At 36.4% G+C, this 11,819-nt stretch overlaps 1 protein-coding gene across 2 annotated transcripts in view; it reads left to right on the top strand.

Annotated features, from left to right (window-relative positions):
* LOC131152090 (protein ACTIVITY OF BC1 COMPLEX KINASE 1, chloroplastic) overlaps positions 1-10,932 on the top strand; it is a 71,735-nt gene extending 60,803 nt beyond the window's left edge. For both annotated transcript variants that reach the window (XM_058103717.1, XM_058103719.1), the window contains 4 exons: positions 9,860-9,972; positions 10,063-10,210; positions 10,304-10,373; positions 10,504-10,932. In XM_058103717.1, coding sequence (XP_057959700.1) covers positions 9,860-9,972; positions 10,063-10,210; positions 10,304-10,373; positions 10,504-10,571 — 399 coding nt within the window. In that variant the 3' untranslated portion in view covers positions 10,572-10,932. The remainder of the gene's footprint in view (positions 1-9,859; positions 9,973-10,062; positions 10,211-10,303; positions 10,374-10,503) is intronic.
* The last annotated feature ends 887 nt before the right edge of the window (positions 10,933-11,819 follow it).

Below are 11,819 nucleotides of genomic sequence, written 5' to 3' on the forward strand. Positions count from 1 at the left end.
ACACACATCACTATCACCATGTTGGCACCTCATTTGCCCATACTTCTGGTTCTAAAGATCTATCCCACTGTGACTTGGATTTGCACATTGCTTACTAGAAAGGTACTCGAATATGTGCTTAGCTGTCCTTGATTGCTTATCAATTGCTATTATGTTTCAATTCTTCACGTTCCTAGTCCTATGCGTTCTTTTTCCTTGTTTGTTTCCTCGATTTTTATCCCTTCCTTGTATGTTGAAGCACTTGCTAACCCTAGGTGGAAGCATGGAATGTATATAGAAAGGGATGCCTTGACCACTCAAGGGACATGGGATTGGATAGATCATCTTCTTGGTAAGGAGTTGGTTAGGTATCGTTGGGTCCACACCATCAAATATCTTCGTGACGGAATTGAATGACTTAAGGCTCGGTTGGACATTCTCCCTTGTTGCTCGATTAAATTTTGTTTATGTATTGATCTCATTGGCAGTTAATTTTGGTTGGCCCTTGCACCAATTGGATGTGAAGAATGCCTTTTTGTACGGAGATTTGTAGGAAGAGGTATACATGGAGCAACATCCTAGATATGTTGCTCAAGGGGAGGATGGTTAAGTATATAGATTGCATAAAGCCATTTGTTGTCTTAAGCAGTCTCCTGGAGCCTGGTTTGACAAATTTAGTGTTGTAGTCCTTGCGTTTGGCTTTACCTAGTGCTACTCTGATCATCCAATTTTTGTCTGCAAAAGGGAGGCAGGTTTGGTACTTCTAGTAGTTTATGTTGATGATACCATCATCATTGGCAATGACTAGAGTGGGGGATTGCAGATGTTAAGAAATGGCTTCAAGCGAAATTTAAAGTCAAGGACTTGGATTTGTTGCTTTACTTTCTTGGTGTTGACTATCACTAGACCTTTCATATCTTTTGCAGTGGGGGTGGTAAGCTAGTTTATGGAAAATCCCAAACAACCACATTGGGATGGTGTTCATAGGATTTTGTGTTATCTCAAAGTTCTCTTGGTAAAAATTTTTAAATATGAATGTAATAAAAACTGTGAGATATGGGATATTCTGATGCAGATTTGGATGGCCCTGTTGATGATTGAAGGTCTACTATTAGATATTGTACATTTGTTGAGGTAATCTTGTTACTTGGTGTAGCAAGAAACAAACTATTGTAGCAAGATCTAGTGCTGAAGTAGATTACCGAGCTGTGGCTCACACTTTGATTGAACCTATGTGGTTGAAGTCTCTGATGTTAGAGATGGGGTTCTTCATAACAAAGTCAATAGATATGTTTTGTGATAATCAAACCGTAATTTATAATGCCAGCAATCCACTGTTCCATGAGAGGACAAAACACATAGAAGTTGACTGCCTTTTTGTGAGGGATGTTGTGTTGAATAAGATTGTGGGGACTCCTTTTGTGAAATCAATGGATTAGTTAAAAGATGTTTTTATGAGGCCCTTGTTTAAGCTCGCCTTGTCCTAATGATTGTCACAAGCTGGGGTTAGGTGATATTTATACACTTCCAGCTTGAAGGGGAGTATTAGAAGAGAGCATGTTATTTTAGTAATTAGGTTGTGTTAATGAGGGTGTTTTTGTCCTAAAGACTTTATTATTATTAATAATATATAAGAGGGCAGATCTGGAGCAGTATGTAGACCTCCAGGAAACTGCCGCTTATTTTTTTTCCTCTTTTTCTCTTCTCTCCTCCATCTCCAACTTTACAACAATATTCAAATGCTGCACTGAATTTTTCTGGCTTCTATTAATTGTCTTCAGGTATGTCATACCCAATTTAAACACTTTCTTTATCCCTCTCTCTATGTGTGTACAAAGGTTGAACAAGACGGAAAGAAATTAGATGAGTGGGCACTCTTGTCATTTGTATGATTTTTCCTCTGCCTGTAATATATTTGCTTATATATTGAATCTAAAAACATAATGTAGCACCTGATACGGAAGGTTATGCTAGTAATGCAGCATCAAGGTTCTGGGGAGGGCATAATCTTAATTAATGTTACATTAACACTACCTAAAAGCTTAAGTTGTTAGATTGTGGTCAACAATGTATATCAAGACTTCACACTTATTCACACATGCAGCCCAATTGCACGTTGGAAGATAAACAAATGATAAGTAGCACCTATACAGGGAACTAGACAATTTTGAACAACCAAACAATAAACCTGAGCAATAAGACTAAAACTCATGACCTTCTGGCAGCCCTGGCTCTGATGTCATGTTAGATAATCACTTTACCTAAAAGCTCAAAATGTTAGTTTTTGGGAACAATGAACACCAGGTCTTAACAATGTACAAAGGCCTTATTTTTGCATTTTAGTGAGGCTGTTTTCCTGGCTTAAACCTATGACTTCTAGATTTTGGGGTAGATCCCTTAGGACCCTTACCATTGGACTAAGGCTTGCCCTCTTGAAACATTCCTCGCATGCATTGTTATGTGAAGGGACAATCACTGTTCCAAATAGTGAACATGCAACAAAGTTGAACTTTAATGTATATAATAGAAATGCTAAATGTTATCTTCTCAGCTTTTCGTTGGTGAGGTATTGATCAACTATGACATGCTTGTTAATTGTTAACATTCTGGATTAGATTATAGCGTAAATGGTCTAAAGTATTGTTCTTTATCATGATAACTTACCATTATGATCTACTTGGACTTCTTGTATCCAGTCTTGAACAAGCTTTTGATGCGAAACTACAAATGTGACCAATAATGACAAAAATAGAGACTTAATGACGAAATTGACAATCAGATAGAATGAGAGAATGTGGATCTTTAGTGGAAGAACTTCTAAATAGTAAAAATTATCTTTGTATTTCAGTGCCGACAGCAATTTCTACTCTTTTATGAAGGTCATGCTGTCATGTTGTGTTTTAGGTGAATTGAGCAATTCTCAATTCTGATCTGTTGCATCTTTCTGCTGAGGAGAATCGGTTATGATGTGAGGTAAAGAAATGGATAATGTGACAATACAGGAGACAATTAAAGTATAATATGTGACTTAGTCATTTAACAGAGTTTAGAAGCATAATTAGCAATGAGATGTTGCAAGTCAAAGATTAGCACTTTAAATAGCATGAGTAAGGTCAAGAGTACTTCAGAATTTCTGTAATAATTGAAGATACAAAGTCCTCTCTTAGTCTGGTTTTGAAAGAAAGAAATTGATTTGAAGAGCATCACATTAAGAGCAAAGAACTCTTGACATGTGGATGGAAACACTTTATCCCTCCTTGATAAGAGAGCTGCCAGCAGAAACATGTTTCAAGACTTTGAAATCTAGCTTTTGGTGGTCAAATTTATGGACATCTACATAACATGCACTTAAATTCGTTGTACCGAAATGAAAATGCGATGACCAAGATATAGGAGGTGTAAAAGGAGTTTAAAACCTAACTATCTAAGAAGAACGTGATTTGTGGGGCAAGAATTAGTTTAGACAACACTCCCGTTGTTTAAAAACAAAAAGAAAAAAAGGAAAACCTGAAACAAACAATAATGCCAATTTGTGATCAATAGGACACAGTAAATGTGTTCTTTCTGCCATGCTATTTGGTCATGAGAACAAAAAACAAGAAGTTTGATTTTTGGCTCCTAGATAAGAGGTTTTGTGTTCAGTTCCTAAATCAGCCAGTTAAAATGATAACCTTCATGTATGTATTCACACCCATGATCTGATTATGTTTATATTCATATCAAACTAAGCAACTGTGAGTATATGATTGTTCTTTCTTTTTCTTTTTGCTATGCCATTTCATTTTGAGAAGCACAATAAGCTCTGCATATGGTTCCTTGCTCAGCCTGTTTAAGAAAGATGATAATCCTCCATAGATGCCCTCCACCTGTGATCTGATTTTATTATGCTAATACTCTTATCAGATTAGGTACTAGCCATCTTACGAAGTGGTTGAAAGGAAAAGAAAAATTCACATATTTGTTTGACAAGGTCTATCCAAGATGTACAATAACAATCATCTTGCGCACAACATTTATAAAAATTATAGAGGACCCAAAAATCTAAAGTCACCATATTAACAAAAGGTTAGCTGTGTTGCCATTGAGAGGGCAAAAAGATAATGCTGTTTTATCTAGTCTACAAGTTTTTATAAGGAGGTAATAATAAAAACAGATCTGTTCAGTTTTGGAAATAAATGACTGGACTACTATAAATGGATGTGAGGTGTTAATTCATGCCATCATGGGATCATTAGTTTGTGTACTAGCATAACTACCCTGATGGTGAGGTGCCCAAAATCATCCTTGATTAAGTTAAGTAGGGAACTTGAGTTGCAATCTGCAACTTTTTGTTGTCCTTTGTGCTCTGATTAAGTTGTTGGTGACGAAAAATTGCTAAAAATGTTTTGCTGAAGTTTTCTAGCAAAGCGAGGGTGATGTTGAATTATGGCTCATTTCTAGTAGCTCACCATTGTTAAACTTGAGATTACCATGGAAGTCTTCAATGGTGAGTGATGGGTTGTTGTAATAATGTTATTCTCTACCCTATATAAATCTACCACTTCCATTTGTAAATCCATCCCCAAAATTGCCTACTTCTCTCTTAGGCACATTCTCTCTTTTCTCTCTTTGTAATATTTCAGCAATAGAGAAATATTAGTTGGTAGTGTCCGAGGATGTAAGCACAATTAGCCGAACCTCGTTAAATTCTGGTGTTCTTCCTTTCATCTATTCAATAGTTAGCTATTGTCCGGTATAGTTGTAGTAATATATTGTGCTAATTACGTATCCAAGGAAAATTGTGTCTAGGAAGGTGGGACTTAAGCGGACGATTTTGACCTCCCGCTTCCCTAAGAATTTACCTGGTGTATGTTAGCACAATCATACACTCTCTATTCACCTGTGCAATAGTAAACTATGTGAATTTAGGTGGAATAATTCTGAGTTTCACAACAATTGGTATCAGAGCCAAGGTTATTCTTAGTATGCTCTATGGTTGCAACTTAGTCTGATCTTCCACATCAGAAAAGTTTCCCTTGGGCTGTTGGCATTCCGCATCGTTAGCTATTGAATAGCATTTATGGCAGAGATGGTAGATAGCGCAAAAACATCCACATCGAACTCATCTATTCTAGCAAAAACTACTATGACAAATGCTAGATTTGCAGTGGAGATTTTTTACGGTACCGGTCATTTTGGTATGTGGCAAAGTGAGGTTCTAAACGCTCTTTTTCAATAAGGTCTAGACATTTCCATTGAAGAAGAGAAACCAAAAGATATTAAGAAGAAAGAATGGGGGACCATCAATCGGTTAGCATGTGGTACAATTCTATCATGTCTTACAAGAGAGCAGAAGTATGCATTCTGTAAGGAAACTTCTGGAAATAAGTTGTGGAAGGCACTGGAGGAAAAGTTTTTGAAGAAAAGTTGTTAGAACAAACTCCATATGAAGAAGAGACTATTTCACTTCACTTATGTCCCAGGTACCACTATGAATGATCATATCACCAACTTTAATAGGTTGGTTTCTAATCTAGTTAATCTGGATGAGACTTTTAAAGATAAATACCTGGCTTTGATGTTGTTGGGATTCATCCCTTCCTGAGGAGTTTGAGTTTCTTGAAACTACTCTACTCCATGGAAAGGATAAAATGTCTCTTAGCGAGGTTTGTGTTGCTTTGTACAGCTATGAATTAAGGAAGAAGGACAAGCTCGAAAGCACAAGTAAAGCCAACAAAGCTCTAGTAGTTCGAAGCCGTTCACAAAGCCAGAATAGAAGAAATAAAGAGAGATCCTAGTCAAGGTCCAGACCAAACAAAGATGAATGTGCCTTTTGTCGGGAAAAAGGGCACTAGAAGAAAAACTGTCTGAAGTTAAAGAATAAAGGAAAACCTGATAAAGGAAAAGCCGTCTCAAATGTGGCTAAGTACGAAGATGGAGGCTCAGATCTTTCACTTGTTGTTACGCCGCCAACTAGTTCTTCGAGTATATGGCTACTAGATTCTAGGTGTAGCCATCATATGTGTCCCAATCAGGATTGGTTCTTTGATTTTAAAGAACTAGAAGGTGGAGTCGTCTACATAGCAAATGATATCCCTCTAACCACACATGGAATTGGTTCAGTACGCTTAAGGAATCAAGATGGATCAATAAAAATATTGACGAACGTTAGATATGTACCAAGTTTGATGAAGAATCTTATTTCTGTGGGAACCCTAGAATCAAAGGGGTTCAAAGTAACAGCAAAAAACGGAGTTAGGAATATCATCTTTGGTGCACTCGTGGTAATCAAGGGAATTCGGAAGAACAATAACTTGTATCACTATCATAGTCGTACAGTTATTGGGACGGCAACAACAGTTTCTACCGATGATAAGGAAATAGAAGCAACTAGGTTATGGCATATATGCTTGGGGCATGCAGGTGAAAAATCCTTGAGACTTCTTACAAATCAAGGATTATTAAAGGGATCAAAGACCTGCAAACTAGATTTCTGTGAACATTGCATCAAAGGGAAGCAGACAAGAGTGAAATTTGGTACTACAATCCATGATACCAAGGGTGTTTTGGATTATGTTCACTCTAATGTGTGGGGACCTTCCAAGACAGCTTCATTGGGAGGAAAACACTACTATGTGACCTTTGTTGATGATTTTTCCCAAAGAGTATGGGTGTATACTACGAAAACTAAAGATGAAGTGTTAGGAGTCTTCCTTAAATGGAAAAATACAATGGAAACTCAAACAAGCAAAAGGATCAAGCGCCTCCGTATAGATAATGGTGGAGAATATAGAAGTGATCCATTTCTTAAAGTCTACGAAGAAGAAGGTATTATATGACACTTCATAGTGAGGAATACACCACAACAGAATGGAGTGGCAGAACATATGAACCGAACGTTGTTGGAGAAGGTTCGGTGTATGTTGTCCAATTCTGGGTTGGGTAGAAAATTTTGGGCTAAGGCTGTAACATATGTCTGCCACCTCATCAACCACCTACCATCTACTGCTATTAGTGGTAAAACACCATTGGAGAAATGGTTTGGAAAGCCTACTACAGATTATGATTCCTTACATGTATTTGGTTCCATTGCCTACTATCATGTCAAGGAATCAAAGTTGGATCCGAGGGCTAAGAAAGCAATCTTTATGGGGATCACCCCTGGAGTAAAGGGATATCACCTTTGGTGTCCAGAAACAAAGAAGATAATCTTCAGTAGGGATGTTACCTTTAATGAATCTACCTTTTTTTTAAAAAGGTGACAACAGAAAGTGTTGAGCAGACAGATGGTGCTCCAAAATAGGTGGAGTTTGATAGAAGAATTGTTTTCCCAGAAAATGAAGAGACAAAAGACTCTCCTATGGTAGAAGAAGAGTCGCCTGAAGAAGAGGTTTCAGCCCAAGAACCTCCACAGCAACATGAATCTATTGCATTGAGTAAGCCAAAGAGAAAAATTAGAAAACCTGTTCACTTTGTTGACATGGTGGCTCACGCGTCTCCAATTGCAAACGATGATACTCCTGTCACTTAAAATGAAGTAATCCAAAGTTCAAAAGAAGGAAAGTGGAGGGGAGCTATGAATGAAGAAATGCGATCCCTTCATAAGAATCGGACATAGAAGCTAGTTAGTCTTCCAAAGGGAAAGAAGGCAATTGGGTGCAAATGGGTATATACAAAGAAAGATGGATTTCCTGACAAGAATAGTATTCGCTACAAAGCAAGATTGGTGGCTAAAGGCTACGCACAGACGGAGGGAATTGATTACAATGAGGTATTTTCTCTAGTAGTAAAGCATTCCTCCATTAGAATCTTATTGGCTTTGGTAGCAAAATTGGATATGGAACTAGTTCAATTGAATGTAAAAATTGCATTTTTACATGGAGACTTGGAAGAGGAAATCTACATGACTCAGCCAGGAGGTTTCAAAGTTGCTGGAAAAGAAAATATGGTGTGCAAACTTGAAAAATTGTTGTATGGATTAAAGCAATCCCCAAGGCAGTGGTACAAACGATTTGACAAGTTTATGATGGGGCAAAAGTACAGAAGAAGCAAATATGATCATTGTGTGTATTTTCATAAGCTACAAGATAGATCTTACATATATCTTCTTCTCTATGTTGATGATATGTTGATAGCCTCCAAGAGTCAAATAGAAATTAACAAACTGAAGGCTCAGTTGAACAGGGAGTTTGAGATGAAGGATCTAGGCGAAGCAAAGAAGATTCTCGGTATGGAGATAAGTAGAGATAGGAAATTGGGGAGGCTTTGTTTGACTCAAAAACTATATTTGAGGAAAGTACTAAAGCGTTTTGGTATGAATGAGAAGTCAAAACCTATTAGTACTCTACTTGCTCCTCATTTCAAGTTAAATGCATTTATGTCTCCAAAAACTGAAGCAGAACGAGAATACATGTCAAAATTACCGTATTCAAGTGCTGTTGGTAGCTTGATTTATGCCATGGTGTGTACAAGGCCCGATATTTCACAAGTCGTTGGAGTTGTGAGCAAGTATATGCATGATCCCTGAAAGGAACATTGGCAGACTGTGAATGGATTCTACAATACATTTTGTATACCGTAGATGTTGGACTGATATTTGAGCAAGATAAGCAAGATGGTCATAGTATTATTGGATACTGTGATTCTGACTACGCTGGTGATTTGGATAAGCGTCGATCAACTACTAGCTATGTATTTACTCTTGCAAAAGCGCCGGGTAGTTGGAGGTCTACCTTACAGTCAACAGTTGCTTTGTCCACTATAGAGGCAAAGTATATGACAGTCACAGAAGCTGTGAAGGAGGTAATTTGGCTTCAAGGATTGATGAAAGAATTGAGAATTGGATAGAAACACATCAAGGTGTATTGTGATAACCAAAGTGCTATCCATCTAGCAAAGAACCAAGTCTACCATTCAAGGCCAAAGCACATCGACGTTCAATATCACTTTGTACGAGAAATTATGGAAGAAGGTGGAGTAGTAATCTAGAAGATTCAAACCATTGAGAATCCTGCTGATATAATGACAAAAGTGGTGACTGCGGTCAAGTTTCAACATTGCTTGAACTTGATCAACATTGTTGAAAATTGAAAGATTGATGCTACAAGTGCGTTTGAAGACACTATGGAATCCATTAGAGTTTTTAAGAGATGGAATTTCGCCAAGGTGGAGATTTGTTGAATTATGACTCATTTCTAGAAGCTCACCATTGTTGAACTTGAGATTGCCATGAAAGTCTTCAATGGTGGGTGATGGGTTGTTGTAATAGTGTTATTCTCTACCCTATATAAACCCACCACTTCTATTTGTAAATCCATCCCCAAAATTGCCTTCTTTCTTAGGCACATTCTCTCTTTGGTCTCTTTGTAATATTTCGGCAATAGAAAAATATTAGTTGATAGTGTCCGAGGACATAGGTACAATTAGCCGAACCTCGTTAAATTCTAGTGTTCTTCCTTTCATCTATTCAATAGTTAGCTATTGTCCGGTATAGTTGTAGTAATATATTGTGCTAATTACGTATCCAAGGAAAATTGTGTCTAGGAAGGTGGGACTTAAGCGGTCCATTGTGACCCCCCACTTCCCTGGGAATTTACTTGGTGTATGTTAGCACAATCATACACTCTCTATTCACCTGTGCAATAATAAACTAGGTGAAGTTAGGTGGAATAATCTTGAGTTTCACAACAGGTGACAATGTCAAATGATGCTTGAGCTTACTTGCACTGATAAGGTGAAATAGGAATTCATGACATTTTGTTACTGATATCTTAGAGCCTAATTTGTTTTCTTATGTTCTTTTGAAATTTATTTTGCAGCGACCTGCTGTTTAAGTTAATTTTCAGTCCGAAATCTGTATGGGGTCGGTGGTTTCCATTTAACAATCTGCTTCCTGTGTTAGGTTCTATTCAAAGATGGCATCTTCCAATGGAAACGACTTGAAAACCTAATAGTTCTAGCAAAAGACAATGTGGCCAAGATGAGCAGCAATCCTGCATTGCGAGTGAAGAGCATGTACTGTCTTCTTACAGCCTAATTTTGTTTGTCATTTTGCCTGAGAATTTTATAAGCATGAACATTTACACCGGTGGCCTGTTATTCCAGACAAAGATCAAGAGATTTGCAAGTTGTAAGGAAACTGGATCTTACAGACACCATCAAAGATGGAGCTCGGCTTTTCCTGTTTGATGAGGCAATCCGGCGACAGCTTATTCTTGCTTTGACTGAAGACTCCAAGCTCCACATTCAAGAGGTTGGTGTTTCTAGAGATCTATTCTTTGTACTTTGGTGCTAACAGTGCACATTATTAGGTAATACCACTGAAATGTCATTTGTGTTTGTATAGCTTGTGGATGTATACAGATTGATTGAAGATGAAATTGACATACCTTCACTAGCTTTTAGAGCAATACAAGGTAAAATTTTATTGAATTTGTAAATTTAAGCTAATGGCTGATTTAAGTAGTTCTACAACTATATCAGAAACTAGGTCTCTTTTCTTCTTCTTCTTCTGCTGATCGATGTTTGCTTTCTAAAAACTTGCAGATTTTCCTAATGTTGCCCGAGATATAATGCTTTCATGGAGTGATTCGGTATTGTCTGACAGACGATAAAAGTTTTGGATTGGTTGCGTGCAATTAATGAAACTTCGTCCTTTCCTCATCTGGAAAAAGCCTCTTGATTTGCCTAGCCGGAAGGAAAAAAAAAAGGCTTCTTAGATTCAAGTTTTTACACAAATGCATTGGCGCACACATATTCACACAGCGATGTATATAAACTACTATTTTGATTATATTTGTATTAATATCCGAGATGAATCTGTCAACTATTAGACTTCATTATCTTCAACATGTATATATATAGACAGGATTTTTCCACTTTGACGTCAATTTTTTATTACGCTAAAATATCCTTGTAAAGATACTGGTCAAGAGAGTAAATTTGATAGCATAAGAAATATTATTAATCTTGTAACTATAGTTATTAATCACTTGTAATCAACACACAAATATCTTACGATCCATAATAATTAACAGCTTTCGTTGGTGTTCACTTTTTATTCTCAAATATATATATTTTTAAATATTTGTTTTGATAGAAGAGGAGATTTGAAATAAGAGAAATGAAAGTAATTTTAAAAAGAGCCTTAAAAATCCTCCTTAAAAGATGTAAGAACAAGAAGAAAATATTGGAAAATGCATAATTGCCAATCAGCTGAGTTTGAAAAAATAATCCTGTAAAACAATCAGCTACAGAAGCCCACAACGATACCAAATGCTAAATCCTATCCCACCTATGGAAATACATATTTTTTTTCTTATGTAATATACACGCGTTTTTCATGTTCTCTTAGAGATATTGATCAAGTAATAGCCCATGCAGATCTTCTCCTTTTTAATTTAATATACTTTCTTTTACTATCAAAAAATTATAAAAAAATATTCTGCAGACAGAAGAAAAAATATGTATTTTGTATTTATCTATATTCTAAGATCCTACAACTAAATGTTTGTATTCTCATTAATTTTGAGTTTGGTACCCCATGAACCAAAAATGACATGGGATTTATCACGAAAATAGGAATTAATATTACTCATGCTTTGAACATCTAATATGATTAGCGCTAATATTGTACTTTTACACAAACTTGATCTCTAATTTCAACAATTTTCTCTTACCAAAATGCCGACTTATTTTAACTTCACCCTCAATTATCATGACATTTTTTTTTATTTTCTTTTATTTATTTATTTTGGTTTATTTATTCGAGCAACTTCCTTTTATTTGATATTCTAAATTATTTTCAAAAGTATTTATCTTTTTATTAAAATTATATTAATCTAAAAAATTACCATTAGTTG

Source organism: Malania oleifera, chromosome 3 (genome assembly GCF_029873635.1).
Source record: "Malania oleifera isolate guangnan ecotype guangnan chromosome 3, ASM2987363v1, whole genome shotgun sequence".
NCBI classification, from domain to species: domain Eukaryota; kingdom Viridiplantae; phylum Streptophyta; class Magnoliopsida; order Santalales; family Ximeniaceae; genus Malania; species Malania oleifera.